At 40.8% G+C, this 24314-nt stretch overlaps 1 protein-coding gene and 1 non-coding gene across 2 annotated transcripts in view; both read left to right on the top strand.

The window, feature by feature from the left end:
- Window positions 1–3230: 3230 nt before the first annotated feature.
- On the top strand, window positions 3231–3442 carry LOC134385280 (small nucleolar RNA U3). Its single transcript, XR_010024281.1, has one exon. It is a non-coding gene; the product is annotated as a small nucleolar RNA U3 (small nucleolar RNA).
- Window positions 3443–4433: 991 nt separating this feature from the next.
- Window positions 4434–24314, top strand: part of LOC134384237 (monocarboxylate transporter 1-like) — a 52167-nt gene continuing 32286 nt past the window's right edge. The window contains exons 1-4 of the mRNA XM_063105813.1: window positions 4434–4650; window positions 5791–5934; window positions 9280–10146; window positions 12616–12803. Of these exons, the coding sequence (XP_062961883.1) occupies window positions 4434–4650; window positions 5791–5934; window positions 9280–10146; window positions 12616–12803 (1416 nt within the window). The remainder of the gene's footprint in view (window positions 4651–5790; window positions 5935–9279; window positions 10147–12615; window positions 12804–24314) is intronic.

The raw sequence follows: 24314 nt of genomic DNA, 5'->3' as shown, positions 1-24314 counted from the left end.
TCTTCTTCATCAGAATGTCCTTGCTTCCACCGTTGACTCCAACTCCTTGATCTCTTCTGATTTTTTTAAATAATTAAATGAGGGGGAAATGTAGAGGGTTAGAAATCTTGATTCTCATTTGATTTTTAGAATAGGGTTTTTAGGTAAATGCATGTATGTGACAAAAGTCCTCAGATAGGGGACAGCAGTCTACAGATAGTGTGGCAACAGCCCATGTAATCAATTCTAATTAAATAATGTTGATTCTCATTTGATTTTTAGAATAGGGTTTTTAGGTAAATGCATGTATGTGACAAAAGTCCTCAGATAGGAGACAGCAGTCTACAGATAGCGTGACAACAGCCCATCTAATCAACTCTAATCACTGCTTATGTATGGGATTGTATGCTTTAATGATTTTAGAACTAACGGGTGGTTGTCATATGGATGCTGTTAAGAGATTTTAAGAATTGCTGAAGGGAAAGATGTGAAGAAATGTTTGCTAGTGGCAAGCTGTCTGCTGGTGGAAACTTTAGATACAATAATACTTAGATTTTATCATAAGAATGCAACTTTTGCTTAAATCATTTAAGGAGAGGTTATATTTTAGATAATAATCACAGTTTGGCCAACTTAGCTTTTCACAAATTGTACTTTGGAATGTCACATTGTTAATTTTACTGCTGTTAATAGTTTCCATTGTTTAAGCTATACTTAGCCATAGATAACTTTTGTCACACTGCCCATGTCTTTGTGTCCTTTTGGAATGATAGTATCAACTGATTGTTCTCGTGAAACTTCCTTGTCTTTATGATAAAAAACAGAAGCTAACTTTGAATTGGGGCTGTACCCAGTTTCTCCTTCTAACAGAGGAGCTGCTGAGGTGCAGTCCCTTTGGGCTTCTCATCACATTCGTGGTGCTTTGAGTAATCCTTTTTTTCTTTTTCATTACACAGTGAGAAGTGTAACATCCAAAGACAACTTCTCCAAAGGAGAAGACACTTATCTAAAGACATATGCCCAAAGAGGATATATAAATAGCCAATAGGCACACAAAAAGATGTTCAACATCATTAGTTATCAGGGCAATGAAAATCAAACCCTTCATATACACTGGGATGTTTAAAAATAAAAAAGACAATAACAAATGTTGACAAGGATGTGAAAAATTGGAACCCTCAAACATTTTATGATGGGGTTATAAAGTGGTGCAACCACTTTGGAAAACAGTTTAGCAGTTCCTCACTATGTTAAGCAGAGTTACCACGTGACCCAGCATTTCTACTACGAGGGTATATACTCAAGAGAATTGGGGCCAGCCCCATGGCTCACTCGGGAGAGTGCGGCGCTAGTAGTGCCGAGGCCACGGGTTTGGATCCTATAGATGGATGGCCAGTGCGCTCACTGGCTGAGCATGGTGCAGACAACACTGTGCCTAGGGTTGCAATCCCCTGACCAGTCAAAAAAGAGAGAGAAAATTGAAAACTATACTTTCAGGGGTCATTTCTTTTTTTCTTTTTTTCTTTTTTTTTTTTGTCTTTTTCGTGACCGGCACTCAGCCAGTGAGTGCACCGGCCATTCCTATATAGGATCCGAACTCGCGGAGGGAGCATCGCTGCACTCCCGTCGCCACACTCTGCCGAGTGTGCCACGGGCTCAGCCCTCAGGGGTCATTTCTATAGTTTGTCACTAGAGAAGTTTCTCTGAACGTGTAGAGCACCAAAAACAAAAAAGAAAACTTATGTTTATACACAAACTTGCACACAAATATCATAGTGGTATTTTTCATAATAGCCCAAAAGTGAAGAGAACCCAAATGTCCATCAATTGGAAGGATAAACAAAATGTAGTACTGTCTGTAAAATGACTATTATTCAGCAATAAAAAGGACTGAAGTGCTGCTACATACTACAACAGGGATGAACTGTGAAAACATTATGCTAAGTGAAAGATGTTAGACACAAAAGGTCACATACTGTATGATTCTATTTATTCAAAATGTGGAGATAGGGAACTCCACAGAAATGGAAAGTAGATACGTGGTTGTCAGGGGCTGGGGTGAGAGAAAGTGTAATAACTGGTAATGGGTATGGGGTTTCTTTTTGGGGTGATGAAAATGTTCTGAAATTAGGTAGCTGTGATGGTTGTACAATTCTGTGAGTACACTAAAGACTAGTGAGTTGTACACTTTAAAAGGATGAATTTTGTGATGTGTGAAGTATATACCAATAAAGCTATTATTTAAACAAATTAATCGCGTGTACAATTGATTGTGTGTACCAGCAACTGACAAAATGATTTTTTAAAATTACCATTTACAAGAATAACAAAAAATACGTAGGAATAAATCTAACAAAAGTTGTGCAAACTTTGGGAATTTTATAATTTTATAAAGCTTTTAGAAATGTCTATAAAAATTTTATTTTAGGGCCTGCCCTGTGGCTCACTCAGGAGAGTGTGGTGCTGATAACACGAAGGCCATGGGTTTGGATCCTGTATAGGGATGGCTGGTTAGCTCACTGGCTGAGCGAGGTGCAGACAACACAAAGCCAAGGGTTAAGATACCCTTACTGGTCATCTTTATATAGGAGAAAAAAATTTTTTTTATTTTAAAAGTGTATAGAGACTTTTAGTTTTTTTTACCAGGACTATTCTTAGGAGTTGTTTTCTTTCTATCACTACAATATCACTTGCTAAATTATATTTGAAGTGTTAAGATTGGTTAGTAGGTTAGCTATTTAAAAGTTGACTTCTATGGCTAGGAAGCTAGGATTTGTATTATAGACTAAGAAATATAAGAGTAAAAAATTAGATTCTTTGACCTGTACAGTATTAACACTGTACTCCAATTATAAGTGGCCAGAAATGGTCATGGTCACATAGTGATGCAAGCTTAATGTGGACATACAATTGAAGTTGCCTTAAGTAAATCAAAAGAGAGGATAAACTCTCTAAAGGAGACCAGTAAATTTGCTCTTAAGCTCTCTTACCTGCTGCTAATTCATAAGCTTACATTATATTTCCTTTTCTAACTCTGCTCTTCACTAGTAAGTGGGTGAGTTAAAGGCAAGGGTGGGGTGGGGGCTGGCCAGTCAGCTCAGTTGGTTAGAGCACGGTGCTGATAACACCAAGGTCCAGGGTTCAATCCCTGTACTGGCCATTTGCTCCCACCAAATATAATATATATGTGTGTGTACATATACACACACATATATACACACACACATATATATACACACACATATATGTGAAAGACTGTACTTTTAGGGATTTTTTTTTAGTTTTTTTACTAGAGAAGTTTCTCTGAACATGTGGAACACCGAAAACCACCAGGAGGAGGCAGTGTTCTCTCCTGAGTGTGAAGCCAGCTCTTGGTGTTGCTTTGCTTTGCCGCCATAAGCTATTGATCATTCTTATTTCTTCTTTTGGGAGAGTAACAGGGACAGGATGCAGTCTGAGTGGTTTCTGAAAAAAAAAAAAGAAGAAGAAGAAGAAAAGGGGAAATATGTGATTTAAAACTACCAGCTTCTGATATTATGGTTCATTTTACAGATTTTAACTATTGATCAGCTAGCACTTAGGAATCTTTCTAGTCACATAATAGATAAAAATTCCTTCAATTTAAGAAGCTGGATGAAGGGCAAACTTTACTTGATAACTTTTCAGTCCTTTAAATAAGAATCTTATATTTGGAGTGATTTTTATTTTGTAAATTGCTATGTGTTTAGGGACTTATGGATATCACTATATCTCTCCTGAATCAGCCTATAAAATCCTAGAGAAAGTAAAAACTCAGTAAATATTGCAGGATCGATTTTGGGAAGAGAGAAATTATATGGGAAATATTAAATTGTGAAAATTTTATAGTGTGTGTATTATGTAAGTTTTGCAAGCAGATAAGTCAGATGGATTATTTGGTTATCTTTGATAATGTGGAAAATTACTGATATCAATTATTGAAACAGATATGCTTACAAATTTGAGGGAAAAAATACTACATTTATTAAAAAGGATTTCAGTGTAAAATTCAACTGGTGGTGAGTTTTTAACTTTAAACCTCTAAAAATTATGGGCAATACTATGACTGAGACTCTTTTTCTACTATGTTTAAATAGATGGGCTGGCCTGTGGCTCACTCGGGAGAGTGCAGTGCTGATAATACCAAGGCCACGGGTTCGGATCCCACATAGGGATGGCCGGTTAGCTCACTGGGTGAGCGTGGTGCTGACAACACCAAGTCAAGGGTTAAGATCCCCTTACCGGTCATCTTTAAAAAAAAAAAAAAAAAGCAGAGGTCAAGTAACATTGAGAAACAATTCGGTTATTTGTAACATAAATGTTAGGAGTTTTGTGAGAGTGCTTTGTTATTGACCTACTTGTTACACATTGTTTTAATTTCATATCCTTCAGATATTTGGATTTGAACTGCATTTTGGAATTCATCTACACTTAAAATGCCACAGGCAGTTGGAGGTCCAGTTGGATACACCCCCCCAGATGGAGGCTGGGGGTGGGCAGTGGTTGTTGGAGCTTTCATTTCCATCGGCTTCTCTTATGCATTTGGCAAATCTATTTCCGTATTTTACAAAGAAATTGAAGGTATATTCAATGCCACCAACAGTGAAGTGTCATGGATATCCTCCATCATGTTTGCTGTTATGTACGGCGGAGGTAAGTACCCACTAAGGCCCATTCTTTTAACTTTCAATAGACAGACAAAAGCTCTGTATTATGCACATTTTGTTCTTGATGTCTTTATCAGTGAGGAATTTTAAATATTAATTCTTGAAGCTTTATGATTAGAGTCATATATTTCATTTCTTTTATCAATAAAAGCTACATAGAAACTGTGTGTTCTTTTAGGTCAATTATGTCTTATTAAGCAGGTGTTATTATAAAGGGTAACTTTCTTTAAAACTACATTTTCTGTTTGTTGCTGGTGTATAGAATGGCAATTGGTTTTTGCGTTTTAATTGAATATCCTGTAACCCTGCTAAACTGTTGTTATTTCCAATAGTTTTTTGGTAGATTCTTTCCAAGTTTTTTAGATATACAAACATATCTCCTGCAAATACTGATAGTTTGGTTTCTTCCTTTCCTTTTCCTTACACCTTTTTTCTCCCCTGTCTTATTGCAATGGCTTGGACTTCCAGTATAATGTTGAAGAAAGTGGTGATGGTAGGCATCCTTCTTTCTAGTTTTGGTTTTGTTATTGTTGTTTTCTATGAGAAACAAAACACATTTTAGCTAGTTTATAAATATGCTCTAAAGTCCAAAGTTTGGGTCAGATTTGTTCATCCATCTCATCATATTCATGTGTAAAGACGGGCTCCAGATGACTATCTTAAAAATTAAAAACAGAGAAAACTTGCTACATATGGAAGTTACTTCAAAAAGTTCATGGAAAGATTCATATTATCTTTTAATTCTGTTTTTCCACAAATTTTTTGAAGCACCCTTGTATGTTTATAATATTCTAGATAGATGAAGAATCCTGTATATACTTATAATTAGGGTATTTGCAGCCTGTTCTGCCTTGTAAGAGTTGGTTAAGGTCTTTTATAATTCGGTTCAAATCTATCCAGTATGTTCTAGATGTATAAAAGATGTACAGTCAATGCTATTTTTTTCCATTACACAAACCTATGACTCTGGAATAATAGTAGAAAGCAATATTCCTTACCTTCCATTTATCTGTTTATTTTGGGGAGTGGGGGATTTTTGTCTGGGCACCCTTTCTTGCCTAGTGTGGGTGTGGATGTGAGAAGTGGGCTTCTCCTGTACATTCCTAAGTTGTTTGTTCTCTCCTAGGTCCTATCAGCAGTATCCTGGTGAATAAATATGGCAGTCGTCCAGTCATGATAGTTGGTGGCTGCTTGTCAGGCTGTGGCTTGATTGCGGCTTCTTTCTCTAATACTGTACAGGAACTTTACCTGTGTATTGGAGTCATCGGAGGTGAGTTGCTACTGATGTATTTTTATAAGTAATTTTTGTGTGTACTATTTGTCACATTCATCTACCAATTCTTTTGAGAAATGAAAATTCTTCATTAGAAAAATCATGGGGTTTTTATCTTTAAGAGCTGTAGATATGTTAATTTAAAAGTACTAGAAAAGCAAGCTTTTATTATTATTATTATTTTTAAAATTTTTTTATTTATTTATTTTTTATTTATTTATTTATTTATTTATTTTTAAAGATGACCGGTAAGGGGATCTTAACCCTTGACTTGGTGTTGTCAGCACCACGCTCACCCAGTGAGCAAACCGGCCATCCCTATATGGGATCCGAACCCATGGCCTTGGTGTTATCAGCACCACACTCTCCCGAGTGAGCCACAGGCCGGCCCGAAAAGCAAGCTTTTAAAGAAACTTCTGCCACTTAATGGGTGATTTTTGTTTGTTAAATGGGTTGAAAGAAAGAGTATTTTTTTCTTTTTCTTTCTTTTTCTTTTTCTTTTCTTTTTTTTTTTTTTTAGTCTTAAGAAAGATAGGGTAAGGGGTGTGTGGTGAGTTGTTGAAAGTGTAGTCGTCAGCTATTCCCACTCATTTCAAACCCTTGCACCCAAGAAGAAATTGACTCAAATTGGTGTAGGAGAGAACATCAGATACAAAGCAGGAATTTTCTGGTAGGCTCTTCCTTTTTAGGTAGAGAGCCATTTTCAAGGGGTGAAGGGCACATGTGAGAACTCTCCCTCCCTTTTTAAAGATGACCAGTAAGGGGATCTTAACCCTTGACTTGGTGTTGTCAGCACTATGCTTACCCAAGTGAGCCACGGGCCAGCCCTCCCTCCCTCTTTTATAGCTAAGTTAGCTTAAATAGCTAAATTAGGAAAATGAAACTCCTAATGAATGATAGATCACCTGTAGCTCTACAATTCAAACAAAGCCCACCATTAATATTTTTATGCCATATCCACTCATATATTTTTCTATGCCCATATGCATACTTTTTTTAGAACAAAGAGATGAGATTATGTATAATGTTTGTAATTACTTTTTAAAACTTAATACCTCGGGCCGACCCTGTGGCACACTCGGGAGAGTGCAGTGCTGGGAGCGCAGCAACGCTCCCACCGCGGGTTCGGATCCTATATAGGAATGGCCGGTGCACTCACTGACTGAGTACCGGTCACGAAAAAGACAAAAAAAAAAAAACTTAATACCTCATGCACATAGTTCTGCATCTCAGTTAATATACTTTAGCGGCCATTATCTTTCATTGGATGGATAATTCATTTCATCACTCTCTAAGTGATGGACATTTAGTCTGTTTCTGTTTTTTACTATTAATAAACAGTATTTCTATGATAGATAGTGCTTCTTGGTTCATCTTTGTGTGATTATTATTTCCTTAGGATGAATTTTTAGAAGTGGAATAACTGGGGGGGAAAGGTTTTTGATAAGATTAATCAAATTATTCTTTCAGAAAGGTTATGGTCATTTACAGTTCCACCTGCAGGATATGAGATAATGCTGATAACAGGTAGTATCTTTTTTGATCTATACTTTCAGTACATTAGTTAAATTTTTAAACATTTAAATATTTTAATCCATCCAGAATATTTTAATAACATAAAAAGGAAGTAATATAATCTTATTGGTTCCCACATGGTTATTCAGGCTGTTCATTATTTCAATTATTAATTCATTCAACAAATATTTATTTATTAATTATTTATTTATATTTTTGGCAGCTGGCTGGCACAGGGATTAAACCCTGGACATTGGTGTTATTATTCAGCAAATACTTATTGAGTCCCTACTATATGCCAGGCACTATTCCAAGCACTGTGGGGAGAGAGGTAATATGATAGACAAGATGCCTGCTCTAGAGTGAAGGAAGCAGTCAATAAACAGACCAACAAATAAGTGAATAAATAAGAAAAGTATCAGACAGTAATAAATGCTATGCAAAAACTTAGAACAGAGTTTTCATGGAGAAGGATTAGATAGTCCCTAAAGGGCAGGCCTCTCTGAGGTGGTGACTTAGAGCTAAGATCTGAATAACTTGGAGCCACAAAGGTGGCTCCTTTGTGAAAATCTAGGGGAACATCTAGGGTAAAAGACCTAGGGCAGTAACATGCTTAGCACATGTGAGAATAGACTGAGATGAAAGCATGGAGGTAAATAAGGGACAAATCATGGGCTTCCTAACCCAGGGTGAAGAGTGATGGATGAATGGGCAGCCACTAGAAAGATTGAAATGAGAGTATCCTAGTCTGGTTACCTAGTAGGGGGGCAAGAATGGGAGACCTCTCAGGAGCTTACTGGGATAATTATTTGTCCCAGCCCCATTGATTGAAAAATCTACTCTTTCCCTATTAATTTAAATTTAAATTTATCTTTTGGTTCTGTTCCTGGATTTTCTATGTTCATGGATCAGTTTTTCTATATTTGAAGAAATGCCACACCACTATTCCAATTATTGTAGCTGTACAGTATATTTATATATCTGTTAGAGTTGGCTCTACCAATTATTTATCTCTTTCACATATTTCTAATGTATTTGTTCTCCTGGTGTATTTTACAGTCATTTTGCCTCATTTGAAAAATAAAATACTTGGGCTGAGCCTGTGGCGCACTCGGTAGCGTGCTGCGCTAGCAGCGCGGCGACGCTCCCGCCGCCGCGGGTTCGGATCCTATATACGGATGACCGGTGCACTCCCTGGCTGAGCGCCGGTCACGAAAAAAAAAAAAAAAAAAGAAAAATAAAATACTTGATATTTTCATAAAAATTGCATTAAACTGATGGATTTACTGGGGTAGTATTGGCATCTTTGACAATGTTATATTTTTACTACCCCAAAATATTTTTGCTTGCTTGCTATCTTACTTTATGAATTTATAAGATTTATTCTCTCTCCTTTTTGTATTCAATTCCCTGTTCCTCAGGAAAGCTAACAGTATGAAACTAAATATAGGATTCTACATTTATTATTCTTTTGGTTGCTAATGAAAAGCATTATTTTAATGTTGCATGTAAGTCTGGTATTTGCTACATAGAGAGACTTTATGTCTGTATTTATTTATTTATCTATTTTTGGTGGCTGGCCAGTATGGGTATCTGAACCCTTGACCTTGGTGTTATAACACTGCACTCTAACCAACTGAGCTAACTGACCAGGCTCTGAGTACTTATTTGATAACAGTCCACCTAATGGTCTATTAGTTATAATAGCCTCTCTAATAGTGATGATGATTTTATCTTCTTTCCATTTAGTATTTTTGTCTAGTTAATTAATAACAAATACGTTTCCATCATTCATTACAGTATGCAGTTTTTTTCCCTCCCTCCCAGGTCTTGGGCTTGCCTTCAACTTGAATCCAGCTTTGACCATGATTGGAAAGTATTTCTACAAGAGGCGACCATTGGCAAATGGACTGGCCATGGCAGGCAGCCCTGTGCTCCTTGCTGCCCTGGCCCCCCTCAACCAGGTTTTCTTTGACATCTTTGGCTGCAGAGGAAGCTTCCTAATTTTGGGGGGCTTATTGCTAAACTGCTGTGTAGCTGGAGCCCTGATGCGACCAAAGGGGCCCAAGCCAACCAAGGAAGGGAAAGCTAGATCTAAAGATTCTCTTCAGGAAGCTGGAAAATCTGGGGCAAAAAAAGGTTCAGGTGATGCCATTGTAGAACTTAATGATAGAAACCCCAAAGAGGAGAAACAATCCATTTTCCAAACACTTAACAAGTTTTTGGACCTAACCTTGTTTACTCACAGAGGCTTTGTACTGTACCTCTCTGGTAAGGTGATAATGGGTTTTGGACTGGCTACGCCTTTAGTCTTTCTTACCAGTTATGCCAAGAGTCAACATTATGCTAGTGAGAAGTCTGCCTTCCTTCTTTCTATTATGTCTTTTGTCGATATTATAGCCAGACCTTCTATGGGATTTGTAGCCAACACAAAGTGGATAAGACCTCGAATTCAGTATTATTTTGCTGCTTCTATTATTGCAAATGGAGTGTGTCACATGGTACTGCCTTTAGCCACCAGCTATACTGGGTTCTGTGTCTATGCGGGGTTCCTTGGATTTGCCTTTGGGTGGCTCAGCTCAGTATTGTTTGAAACACTGATGGACCTCGTCGGACCCCAGAGGTTCTCCAGCGCTGTGGGATTGGTGACCATTGTGGAATGCTGTCCTGTCCTCCTGGGACCACCACTTTTAGGTACAGTATGTCTCCCTACCTCTGTGACTCTATTTTCATAAAACAAGCATATGAGATTGAAAAGGTGATAGAAAGCAAAGACTATTGAACTGTTTGATGGTCAAGAGCAAGTGTTTCTCATTTCTGTACTGCGGTGCTGGCACAATGTTTGGTAGAGCGTAATTGCTCAGGTACTTACAGAATCAAATTAAATTGAACCCTCAAGCTGAAGGGGGATCAAGTATTGTTACAAACATCAATGTTTTTAAAATGTTTTTTCTCATTATAAAACTAACATGTTGGGAGGGCCGGCCCATGGCTCACTTGGGAGAGTGTGGTGCTGATAACACCGAGGCCAAGGGTTCGGATCCCTATATAGGGATGGCCGGTTGGCTCACTTGAGAGAGCCTGGTGCTGACAACACCAAGTGAAGGGTTAAGATCCCCTTACCGGTCATCATTTTTAGAAAAAAAAAAAAAAACACCTAACATGCTTATTATAGAAAAATGTGTAATGTACAACTCTGCCTTTAAAATGTTAGTGGTGGTTTCATTTTAATCATGGAATTAAATTTTAAATATTAATAGTAATATTTAAAATAATAATAGCTATCAGGTGAGGGCTCACAGTGTAGCAGACTGTCCAAATCATTTTACATATCTTGTCACATCTCACAAGTCTATGAAGTAGGACTATTATTGTCCCACTTTATAAACAAAGAAATAGAGGCTTCTAAAATTGAAATAATTTGCCCAAGATCACATATCTAGTAAGTGGTCATAAAATCTGATGGATGCCTTTATCAAGAATGTCTTTCATTGCCTGGCTTTGCATAGGACCAAAAAAAAAGAAAAAATCTGATGGATTATTCTCTAAGAATACTAAATTCTTAACAATTAAAAATTATTAATTAATAAAAAATATAATAATTTGGCCTTCCTCCAGATGTTACTGATGCTTTTGAGATTATGCAGTATAAAGTAAGGATTCATTAAAGAAGACCCACTACAGACTTTTCAAAATTTCTCCTCCCTCACTCCTCCCTACACCCATTGATTTGCTTAGTCCTGTCAGTTTTTATCTCTCAAATTTTCTTTTTTTTGGCAGCTGGCTGGTACAGGGATCTGAACCATTACCTTGCTGTTATCAACACCGTGCTCTAACCAGCTGAGCTAACCAGCTAGCCCTCATCTCCTAAGTCTTTTTCTAATCTGCCCATCTTTCTCCATGACAACTACCACCCTATGTGCATTCAAAGCTCCTCTCCTACCTGGCTGCTCCTAACAGGAGCCTCCTAACTGGTCTACTTGTGCCCACTCTAGCTGTTATTCAATCTCTTAGAACTGCCTTAAAACTCTCCAGTTGCTTCCCATTGCTTTTAGGGGGGAGATCAAATTCCTTAAATGTGACTTGCAAAGCACTGCATGGCCTGGCCTCACCTGCCTCTCCAGTCTCATGTCCTACCACTGTGCCTTTGCCTTGCTGTCCTGCGTGGGTCCTCTTCTCATCCCCTTTCTCCAAGATAATTCCTGTTTTCCTGTGAGTCTCAGCTTAGTGGACACTTCAAGGGAAGCCTTCCTGTCCTCTTACCAGTCCCAACCTCCTGTTTTCTGCTTTCAGTACCCTCCTTGTAGCACTGCCAGTACACTGTACAGCACAGTGTAATTACTTAACATCTCTCTTCTCCTTCAAACTATGGATGTTCTCTCCTCTGCTCATCCTTATCCTTGGGGTCCAGCAGAACCAGTAAATAGAGGCTCAATAAATACTGCTGAATGAATGACACCCTGTGTATTAGTCCATTTTTGTTGCTTATACCAAAGTACACTGAACTGGGTGATTTATAAAGAAAATGAAATTTATTGCTTACAGTTTCTGAGGCTGGGAAGTCCAAAGTTCATCTAGTGGTGGCAACGGCAACCCAGGGATCTCACATTACAAGATGGTGGAAGCAGAGAGAGCAGAGAGAGAGAAGACAGACTCTCCTCTTCTTTTAATGCCCTCAGAACCATGCCCTTGACCACCATTTTTAATCCATTCAGGATGGCATGGTCCTACAATCTAATTACCTCTTTAAAGCTCCACCTTTCAATTACCATAATAAGAGGATTTCTTACCCTCTTAACAGTCACAGTGGTGGCTAAGTTTCCTTTTTTAAAAAAAAAAGATGACTGGTAAGGGGATCTTAACCCTTGACTTGGTGTTGTCAACACCACACTCTCCCAAGTGAGCTAACCAGCCATGCCTATATAGGGATCCGAACCTGTGGCCTTGGTGTTATCAGCACCACGCTCTCCCAGGTGAGCCACTGGCCAGCCCAAGAAGATCAGATCATTTTTAACAATTCCTTTTTGTACTATTTGTCATTTGTGGGCTTCTTGAAGATTGGATCGACATCTTCATTGTGAGTGGATCCTTAGGCTTAGTTTGGGAAAGGGTACCCTTGTTTATTTTTATCAACATAACTTTTTTTTTTTTATACATCTTTAGGTCATCTTAGTGACATATATGGAGACTACAAGTATACATACTGGGCATGTGGTATAATCCTAATTATTGCAGGTATCTATCTCTTCATCGGCATGGGCATCAATTATCGACTTGTGGCAAAAGAACAGAATGCAAAGGAGATGGAGAAAAAGGAAGGTAAAGAGGAGGAGCCAAAAAAAGTTACTAAAGTAGCAGAATGTGGAGTATAGAAAGGCCCAAAAGAGGAGAAGCATCCAGTCTAAAACCATGGATAAGCAGAGGAGCTTTCGACCAAAGATACCTGAAAAATTCTACTGAACCATATTCTGCAAGTGGTGCTTAATGTGGACAGTGGACATTTGTGTGCAAATTATACCAGGTGCTCATTAATGGAATTTTTATTTCATCCCTTTACAGCAATCTAAAATAAATATATCACATCCTTTGGGGGTGAGGGATTTGCAAAAGGTGAGGGAAGGAAATGGCTTTTATTTGAAGTCAGATTTATTAATTATACTTTATATCCAGGACATTTCCTTTTTTAAGAATAAAGTTCGATGAGTTCTGATAAAGGGGTTTAGTCAAATAACCCCAATATAGAACATTCCCAATAGCCACAATAGTTCCCTCCTGCCCTTTGCAGTCAACCCCTTCCCTCACCCACACCCCTGGCAGCCACTGATCTGATTTTTGTCACTTATAGTTTTGCCTTTTCCTAAATGGGATAAATAGAATCATATAGTATGCAGCTTTGGCATAATAAGAAATAAGTATTTGGCCTTTTTATTTATTTATTTTTTTTAAAGATAACCAGGAAGGGGACCTTAATCCTTGACGTGGTGTTGTCAGCACCACACTCTCTCAAGTGAGCTAACCAGCCATCCCTATATAGGGATCCGAACCCATGGCGTTGGTGATATCAGCACCACACTCTCCCAAGTGAGCCACAGGCTGGCCCTTATATTTGGCCTTTATCCCCAGCTCCTGGCACACAGCTCCCAGAACCCCTTGGAATCTCTGGAGCAATGAGTATCTTTTGCATGCTAGTGAGATGACTGGTGGTTGGGGGCCTCTAGATAGCTTCAGGATGGGGCTGGTGTCCAGAAAGACCAAGGAGTTATGAGAGAGTTGGAACTTTCAGCTCCACCCCTGAGCTCTGGGGAGGGGAAGAGGTAGGGGTTGAGTTCAATCACCATGGCCAATGATTTAATCAGTCATGCTCATGTAATGAAACTTCCATAGAAAGAAACCCCTAAACAACAGAATTTGGAGAGCTTTCCGGTTGGTGAACACATTGAGGTGCTGGGAAAGTAGCATGCCTGGAGAGAACATGAAAACTCCATGTCCCTTGCCCCATACCTTGCCCTATGCCTCTTTTCCATCTCACTGTTTCTGAGTTGTATGCTTTATAATAAACTAGTAAACATAAGTAAAGTGTTTCTCTGAGTTCTCTGAGCTATTCTAGCAAATTATTGAATTTGAGGAGGTGTCAAGGTAATCCCCAACTGGTTCCCAGTTGGTCAGAAGTATAGGTGGCATCTGGGACTTGACAATGGCATCTGAAGTGAGGGTAGTCTTGAGGGCCTGTACCTTCAAACCTGTGGAATCTGACACTAAGTCAGGGTTGTTTGTGGCAGAATTGAATTGAATTGTAGTAACACCCAGCTGGTGTCTGGAGAGTTAGAAAACTGGTTGTTGGTATGGAAAAAAACCACATATCTGGTGTCAGAAGCATATGAGTGAAAACAGTTTGGAGTAGCCTTCTGTGTCTGGCTTCTTTCACATAGCGTGTTTTATGATTGATCTGTATTTTTGTGTTTATCAGCAGTCTGTTGTTTTACTGCTGAGTAGTTTTCCTTTGTATGGATGTACCATAATTTGTATATTAATTCATCAGTTGATGGACATTTGGATTGTTTCCACTTTGGGGCTATTATGAGTAAAGCTGCTATCAACATTCACATAGAGGTCTTCGTGTGGACATGGTTTCGTTTCTCTTGGGTAAATGCCGAAGATGGGATTGCTGAGTCATATGACAGGTACTTGTTTAACTTTATAAGAAACTACCAAACTATTTTCTAAGTGGCTGTAATTTTATTTTTTATATATATATATATATATATATAATTATATATATATATATATAATTATATATATATATATTTTTTTTTTTAAGTGGCTGCAATTTTATAATCTCACTAGCAATGCATGAGAATTCTAGGTGTTCTGCATCCCTGTCGGCAGTTGGCATGGTCAGTCTTTTAATTTTACCATTCTAGTAGGTGTGTGGTATGGTTTTAATTTACATTTCCCTGATGGCTAATGATGATGACCATTTTTTCACTTGCTTATCATCTGTATGTTTTTTAGTGAAGTTTTGTTTTTTAATAGTGACACTTAAGATAAAGATATTAAGTGCCCTGACTTTTTGTTTCTCAAACTCTTTGGGTGACTTTCCCTGGCATATCTGACAATGAAATGAATAGTATATTTGAAAATCCTTAAATGTGTGGTAAGACATTTAAACAGATGGTTATAAACTCTAACAGCATGGAAAGATCCTTATGTTTATAAACATAATACAGTGTTAAATGAAAAAAGCAGAACACAAACGAGTTAGATCAGCACATATAATACACTCTCAGGGGAAAAGGAGGAAGGAAATACATACAAAATTCCAACCATACTTGTGTTGGGATGATGACTTTTTTTCCTACATTCTGGTTTTCCTTCAAGTGAAGGTGATTGTTACTTTGTCACTAATAACAGAGAAAAATGAATAAATTTGAAATAGAAGAGTTCTGACAAGAGGAACTAGTCTCCTTAGAAAATGAAACTAATGATTATTATAAGCAGGTTATTTTTTCTGCTTCTCCAGGAGTTGCACTCTGGTGAAAGGGAGATGAGTATGGCATGGAACTCAAGAGCACCAAGATTTTGCTGGTGCCAGACCAACACTGTGGAGTGTAGAGTCCACAGACCTACCTGTGCTGGCCGCCAGTGCCACCTTCCTGCAGGCAGTGCTCATGGGGATAGCATTCCTGAGGCTCCCGTCTGATCATGAGTCAGCTGCAAGTGAATGTTTAACTCAGGAAGCCAGAGCATTGAGCATTCACCCACTCACCCATGTCCCAATGTCGTGGTTGTTCTCAAGCATTATCTTACTGAGATCAGCATCAGAAAAAAAATACACCGATGTCACAAAAAGACAGGGTGATGTCAGCCAAAGAAGGAAATCTACCTTTCCACAAATTCGTTCAACGAATATTGACACTTACCATGTGTCAGTTCTAAGCACTGTTCCAGGCATTGAGGATTCAGCAAGGAGTAAAACACAACTGTCTGTATTCCATAGATCTCACCTTCTAGTAGGAGAAGACAGACGATGAATGGTAAATTATAAGGAATCAGAAGTTTTCTGAATACAACAATACTTATAGGATTAGCCTGTATTCAGTCATTCATCCAAACAGTATTTTTTGGAGCATCTCTCTATGCCTGACTGCTAGATAGGAGGGAGACAGCAGTGAACAAAACAAAGTTCCTAGCACCTGCAGCTTCTAGTCTAATAGGCGGGACTGTGTAGTAAATGCTGTGATGGGACAGCACATAAAAAGGTGACTACCCAATCTTGAGAGGTCCTAAAAAGGTCTAGAAGTATTTTCTTGAGCAAGGTAATTAGCTTCTCTGAGTCTCATCAATCAAATAAGCATAATATTGTTTTAAGTATTAACTGTGAAAGTGCCCAGCTACTGTATTTGTTTCCTGTTGCTTATAACAGAGTACCTAAAACTGGGTAATTTATAAAGAAAAGGAAATTTATTTCTTACAGTTTTGGAGGCTGGGAAGTCTAAAGTCTGCAGGGCACAACTTGTGAGGGCCTTCTTGGTGGGGACTATACAGAATCCCAGAGTGACGCAGGGTATGACATAGCAAGGACTAAGCAAGAGAACATTCTAATGTGCTTCTTCCTCTCTTTATGAAGCTATCAGTGCCACCGCCGTAATAACCCCTTTATCCGTTAATCCATAAATGGATTAATCTATTCATGGGCACATAGCCATCACTTCTTAAAGGAACCATCTTTCAGATTTCACAGCAGGGATTTGGGGATTAAGCTCCAATATGAGCTTTGGAGGGGCAAATATTCAACCCATACTAGCTGTTGTTCTAAAGTACCTGACTTATGGTGGTTCGAATTTACAATGGTGGGAAAGCGATATGCGTTCAGTAGAAACTACTTTGAGTACCCATACAGCCATTCTGTTTTTCACTTTCAGTACAATATTCAATAAATTACATGAGATATTCAACATATTATAAAATAGGCTTTTGTATTAGATGATTTTGCCCAACTGTAGGCTACTATAACTGTTCTGAGCACATTTCAGGTAGTCTAGGTTAAGCTATGGTGTTCAGAAGGTTAGGTATATTAAATGCATTTCAATTTACAATATTTTCAACTTATTGCCGAAGTCCAGCTTCAGCAAGGGATGGGTACCCAAAAAGGGAAGGAGAGGGTCCGCGAAAATAACAAACACAGACGGAGACCTCAATGCATCAATATGCACGTTCTCTCTCTGCAGGCTGTCAGTGTGTTGCAGCTGGAGCCCAGTAGAGCATGAGACAATGCCTTTTATTTAGATTTTTCTCTGCAGGGGGGTTTTGGGTACTATTTTTATTGTATCAGCAAGCTTAACTCAATAGTCCAAAAAGCAGGGAGGAAACTGTTTTAGAGGTCAGCCAGTCCTTTCCTTTTGTCAGCATATCTCAGGTGATCAACTCATGCTTCTTTTTCCTGGAATCAGGTTATCAGATCGAAACCATCCCTACATTGTCTTGAAGTTATCTTGTGACCTTTTCCTGTTAGCAAGCTGTGGTTAATATCCACCCTATTAACAGGGTGGCAGCTATTTTGGTTAAATACAACTTTGCTAAAAGGAAAAATGTTAACATTTAAATTCTAATGGGGGTCGAATGATTTTATGTTCTAATGGAATGAACCTACTGTTCATATGGAATAAGAACAGTGGATATTCAAGCAGCATTATCATGCACATTTTAAGGTTATGCATTGGCTGTGGCCCTGTAATCTTGATCTAAATGTCAAAGTGTCGTTGTGCACAGCACCATTGCTCACAAAACCAGTTGCACCCTCTTATTTTTCTAAGATCTAATTTTGCAGATTTAATAATTTTATAGCATATATTTTTATCCCAACACCTGATTCTTAATGATTTATTTAAAACTGGACACCACCAAGTAAAGGGGTTCTACAGTTTTGTTCCCATATACTTAATTTGTCCCAATCATATAATTTCTCATTAATGCCAACCATTCTCTTGACATTAATACAATCTCCAGTAAATGATGTTGGTGTGGTCAATTTATCATAAGGGGATAATTTTAAATTGCCCAATTTACTCGGATCCTCTGTGGGAATGTTTAGTTCAATGACTGCAAAATCATTTGTGTTATTTTTATAATCTTTTGGGAATTCAGAGAACTGCCACGCTAACCAAAATATTGAAAGAGAAAGCAAAAGCAGTACCACGAAGCCAAGGCAGTAGCCCTTATGGTTGTAACAAGTGCTCGTAGCTGCGGCCTTGCCAATAGCTCTCCCTCTGGCGGCCTTGCCAACTTGGAGGGGGCAGCCCAAGCTAATTCCTTTAGGATCCTGCCATGGGGTGGACTGCGCCAACTTATCATGAGTTTATCAGGACATAACCCCATGATAAGTGGAGGAACACCTGTAGTGTTAATAATGAGATTTTACAACACTAAGTTTTATGGGAGGTGGGTATAATTAAAAACAATGACCCCTCTAAATGCAGTGTGGTACCTGGATTGGATCCTGGAACTGAAAAAGGACATTAGTGGAAAAGCTGATCCATATTTATTTAATAGTATTGTACCAGTGTTAACTTCTTAGTTTTGACAAATGTACCATAATTATATAAAATTAACCTCAGAGAAAGCTGGGTAAAGATTACACAGGAACTCTCTATACTATCTTTGCAACCTTTCTGTAAATCTGAACTTCCAAAATAAAAAATAAAAACAAAACAAAACAAAAACAACACTCCTTAGCTGGGCCTTCATACTGGCTGGGCATCTCCCCCCTACTGTCAGAAGAGTGCAAAGCAAGAGCATTGTGGCTTAGTGGCTCGAGCTGGGTAGAAGCTCTGGAAGTGGAAGAGCTGGAATCCTGGGTAGTCCTGGAGGGTGAAGGACGGCCAAGCCAATGGGTCCTGCATCAAAATGAGTGAAATGGTTCCAACCTCCAACAAATTCGCGATCTAATTTATAACCCTCTCCTTGAATTTGGGATTCACGATGTGATTTTCCCACATGTGGGCCACATTTCTTAATAATGTCTCAAATATTAAAAGAGCTTGCGGGCCGGCCCATGGCTCACTCGGGAGAGTGTGGTGCTGATAACACCAAGGCCCCGGGTTCGGACCCTATATAGGGATGGCCGGTTAGCTCAATGGGTGAGCGTGGTGCTGACAGCACCAAGTCAAGGGTTAAGATCCCCTTACTGGTCATCTTTTTTTTTTTTTTTTTAAAAAAAAAGAGCTTGCATTGCTGAGCTCACTCTGGTTGGGTCCCAGAATGAAGTGGCCAGAAGCTGTTAAGAAACCAGGAGGGGAGGTGGGCTGGGAACAAGTTGCTTGGGCTGTATGATAAGAAAAGGTTCACCCTTGGGATTTTCTCTAGTTGCTGTTTTTTATACTCTGTGCCCTCCCACCCCTGCTATTTTTTTTTTTTTTTTAAGAAAAGGGCCTGAGTGCTTTTCTACCTGACTGTAATTCTAAATGCTTTTCACATTAGAAGCTATAGAGGCATTTAGTAACAGCTGTTGCCCCAGTCCTACACCTGAGTAATTTCTAAGCATTATCCAGTTTCTCACACATTAGGGATAAGATAAGCACAAGCCCAGTGAGACTTGGCCCTGCAGGGGATAGTTTTCTAAGCTAGAAGCTTTACTGGGCTTCTACATTCCTTCTTCCCATACACCTCCCACCCCATTCCTCCTGCATATCTCTTCTCAGCATTTACCATACCAATAGGTTACCCTGCTTCCGTGTCTCCCCTGTCCACCCCCTTCTTTCCTTTTTCTCTGCTACAGCTGTGGGTCAGGCCCTCACACTGCCTCATCATGATTCCCTAAATAGCCTTCTAAGGACACCTCCCCCCAGCCTCGCTTCTCACTCGTCACTTCCAATCCATGCTCAACACTGCCACTGTCATAGTATAATCATCAAAAGGTTAAAAACATGACTCACAAATAGAGCAAGCATGTGACAAAGATTAATTTAACTCATTAATGAAGAAACCAGTGATTCCACTAGTAAGTCTAGTTCAAAAGAAAATTCAAGAAACTGAATATTTATAGTCAAAGAATTCTTCAATAATATTGCAAACTTCTAGATACAATAAAACTAACTTTAGCTCTTTCACATATTTGCATTCCCAGCCCCTGCAACAGTGGTTTCATTCCTAGGTCTCTTTATCGGAGACCTCAGGTGCCTCTGCCTAGGCTTCCTTATGGGGGAGGAGGCAGGATGCCTTGAAGTTATTTCACTTCTATAAGTCTCAGTTTCTACATCTGTAAAATGGAACAGTAACAGAACTTCCTCATAGGGTTGCTATGAATGTCTGTATTTCCTAAGCCCAGATCTCCAGGAATTAAGGTCCTAATGATAAAAGAAGCAATCAGAGGCCGGCCCGTGGCTCACTCGGGAGAGTGCGGTGCTGATAACACCAAGGCCCCGGGTTCGGATCCCATATACGGATGGCCGGTTAGCTCACTGGCTGAGCGTGGTGCTGACAACACCAAGTCAGGGGTTAAGATCCCCTTACCGGTCATCTTTAAAAAAAAAAAAAAAAAAAAAAAAAGAAGCAATCAGAGAATAGGGTAGCACATCTAAAATTATTGTAAAGAAAATGGAATTCACCTGCCTAAAGATAATGGATGATAGTCAACAAGAAAACAAGAAAATGTGTAGGCTGCATGAGGCAGGGCTTTGAGTATCTGAAAATTCTATCTCTGGTATGCAGTCAAGGGTGTAGTATGAGGGGCCAGCGCATGGCTCACTCCGGAGTGTGCGGTGCTGATAACACCAAGGCCACGGGTTCAAATCCGATATAGGGATGGCCGGTTCGCTCACTGGCTGAGCATGGTGCTGACAACACCAAGCCAAGGGTTAAGATCCCCTTACCAGTCATCTTTAAAAAAAAAAAAAAAAAAAGGCGTAGTATGTAGAAGCATTCAAATATTTGTTGACTGAATAAAAGAAAGAAAGAAAGGAAAGAATAGAAGGGAGGGAGGAAGGAAGGAGACTCGAGACAGAACTGACCAGGGCATGGGGACTGGTCCACCTGGCTGCACTGCTCAGTGCCCTCAGATATAGTCAGTCCAAGACTGGTGTTATTTAAACATTTGAAGCATCAACCAACTTCTTTGATTTATTTTTCTCATCACACAGCACCTGCCCCACCTCTCCCTGCCCATAGTTCTACCAGCCTAGAAGGAAAGTGTTCGGCATGCAGGAACATTTCAGTCTAGACAACTGAGCTTTTCTTGCAAATTCACCACTTGTGACCTGTCCTGACCCGCGGGATATTCAACGCAGACCCTGGAAGGGGGAGTGGGAATTGGATGGGACAAGAGACGCGAGAAATGGAGACAAGACAGTATTCTGATCAAGTCTCGTTTATTAGCCAGAAGGTCACAGCTTATATAGACAGCAGGAGGGAATCAGCAGATAAGGAAGTATGCAGATGTTGTCTGGGAGAAATCACAGGGCAAATCTTCCCAGGAAATGTAACATTTCTCAGCTATCTAAAGCAAAGCAGCATGATCTACGCCTAGGGCTGTGCAAGCAGTAAGAAGGAGAAAAAGGAGGAAAGGGCACAGCATTTATATCTTTAGTGTCAGAGGGCTATTGGCAGGGCTTCATGACCCTGGGCAGGCTATGACCAGGCTCTTTGGCTCCGGACAGTGACCCAGTATTTAGCCTCAGGTGAGTGAATGGTCAATGCCCGTCAGGCTCCCAGGCTCCATTCAACTCTAGGATACTGACAGGACTGAACCACTGTAAGTTCACCAACCAGGTGCCACCTAAGTTGGCCTCCTGATCCATGGGTCTGGTGACACCCTCACCTCACCACTCACCTCTTTTGGTTTTGCACAGATTACTGAAGTATCTCTCCAAACAATGCTGATCTAGGTTGGCAAACCCTGGTCTCATCATGGGAGGTGGCATGGTGCCCAGACAGCCTTACTCCCTCAGGCGCTCCCCTCCCCCACACATCCCATGTGGGTCAGCTCATCCCATGTGGGTCAGCCCAGCCTCTGGGACATTCCCCAGGAAGCTGAGCTGCTTGTGCTGCTCAGGAAGGAGCAGACACCTTGGAACCTGCTTCCTTGCCTGCACGGGAGGCAGCACAGCCCACTGCCTGAAAGCTCTCTGGGCCTCCCCCACAGCTGGCACATAGTAACACATATTCCCCGAGACAGTGAGGAGGGTGGGTGCTGGGGTCCGAAAGACCTGGGCTCTTCCACTTACTGGCTGTGTGGCTCTGGGAGGATTACTTCACCTCTCTGTGCCTCAGTTTCCTCCTCTGTAAAATGAGGATAATAATAGGTGTATGAGTCAGCAGAGTTCAGTGCAGGACACTGGAACCACTCGAGGTATTTTGGGCAGGGAGTGACTGGAGGCAGGGGTTAAGTGCTTGTGGGATGGTGGCACTGGCTGGATGGGGGTAGGGGAGGAGGTACACTGAGTCTCTAGAGGGTTCGCCACCTCTGTCTGGACAGGAAAGGAAGGTGGGGCACCTGGAGGTTGCCACTGGCACTGCTGAGTTCTGGGCTGCACTAACACGGCTATGGTCCAGGGAGTAGACTGGGTCTCCACTGCTGCTGCCAGCTGTCCCCTGACTTCCCAGGGGTGGTAACTGGACGCTGGATACTGCTGCAGGAAAAAAATTCATGTCTGCATGGCTCTGCTTGCCAGAAGGAACCAGCCAAAGCAACAGGAAGACAGCCTCTGTCTCTCTCTTACATCTTGCAAATCTCATGTGAGGGCCTGAATGTTGGATCCCAAAATGCACCCATCACTCTCGAAGGAGTCAGTCTGGGAAATGCAATTTTCAGCTTTCTGCCTCCAAAGGACAGGAAACAGATGGGGGTGGATCTTAGGTGCTCCTCAGCCACATGAGTACTAACTGCAGTGTGCCTGGAGAGCACTCAAAACAGCTCCTGGCACACAGTAGCAGGGGCTGAGTAATGTGGGCTATGGTCAATGCCACGGTGGTTATCACTACCTGCCTGCTGTGTGCCGGCAGCGTGCTAGGCCCTGGGAGATGCAACAGTGAACAAGACGTGTTCAGCCCACCCACAGGCCTCCTGCCCCTGGCAGAGATCATAGGAAGCCTCTGTACCTTTTCTCCCTATCATAAGGGTTAAGGCCAACACTCCTATAACAAGAGAGAGGTTAGCAAGAGAAAAGCATTACAAATTTATTTAATCAAAATTTCATGTGTCATGGGACCCTTCAGAAATGAAGACCTGTTTTTATGCTTAGGTTCAATGAAGAAAGGATAGCCGTGTAGAAATATGACTGGACAGAAGTGTGTGACCTAACAGAACTAAACTGAAAGGGAAACCCAGCAAGGCCAGTCTGTTCAGATTCTTCTCCTCCTTTCTGTGTAGCTTTCTTCCTCCTAGGTAAAGGGCAGGACCCCTCTGGAATGAGGGTCTTCAGGGGTGAAGGGAGAAGGGAGAGAGTGATCTTCCTAGATTTCATGGCTGGCTTTGGGGGTGAGGGGTTCTAGTTTCTATGACCCACCTTAGGGAAGAGAAATTCTGTTTTCTGTGAATTGCTTCAGGGGCTGGGAGGTGGGCAGAAAGATGGGAGCAGGGTGGGGATGTAGGGGTGGTATGGGGACGTATGCGGGCAAGAGAAGGTCAAAGACCTTCTGAGCTCTTCCGGTGCCCTTTAGTTTAAAGTACTCAGCATGCCAAATCACCATACTTTGGGGTATCATGTTCTGAGCCCCAGCACCTCCCATCAACCTTAAGGCCTCCATGCAGTTCAATTCCCCAACAATTATTGAGCATCTGCAATGTACTGGAAACCAGGGAGGCTTCTTCTGGTCATACCTAATGGGAAATTTTTTTGCTGGAAGACTGCAGAAGCTCTGCAGCTGGGGAAGTGAGGGTGGGGGAGGGGAGAAGGGGAAAGCTGCTGACAACTTCTCTACACCCTGGCCCTCTCTCCTCCCGAGCAGGAAGGATCTGCAGGCCGTGGGGAAGCCACCCATCATGCACAACTGAGAGAGACTTCCCAGGTACTCGGCTCCCCACTCCACCTTCACTTTCACCCCCAACACACACACAAACCACACCACACAATCAACCACAACACAAACTACCCCCAATACAGACAGCCCCGACATACAGATGCATGAATTTCCCAGGGCCTGAAAGCCAGCTGTGTTTCCAGCTGCCAGAGGGACCTCACACTGACCTTTTCCAAGAAACCTGGAGAGAGGGCCAGTCTGTGGGCACACAGGACGGTCCCTTCCCACTGGCCCTCCCCGGAAGGCCTCCTGGTCCTCCCTCCTCCATTCCACCACCTTCAGCCCAGATGTGGCAGTGTGAGGCGCCCTCGTGTGGCCCAGAGCGGCCCTGCAGCCTGGCGGCTCAGATT

Source organism: Cynocephalus volans, chromosome 8, assembly GCF_027409185.1.
Source record: "Cynocephalus volans isolate mCynVol1 chromosome 8, mCynVol1.pri, whole genome shotgun sequence".
Lineage (NCBI taxonomy): Eukaryota > Metazoa > Chordata > Mammalia > Dermoptera > Cynocephalidae > Cynocephalus > Cynocephalus volans.
This window is presented reverse-complemented; position numbering and strand designations above follow the sequence as displayed.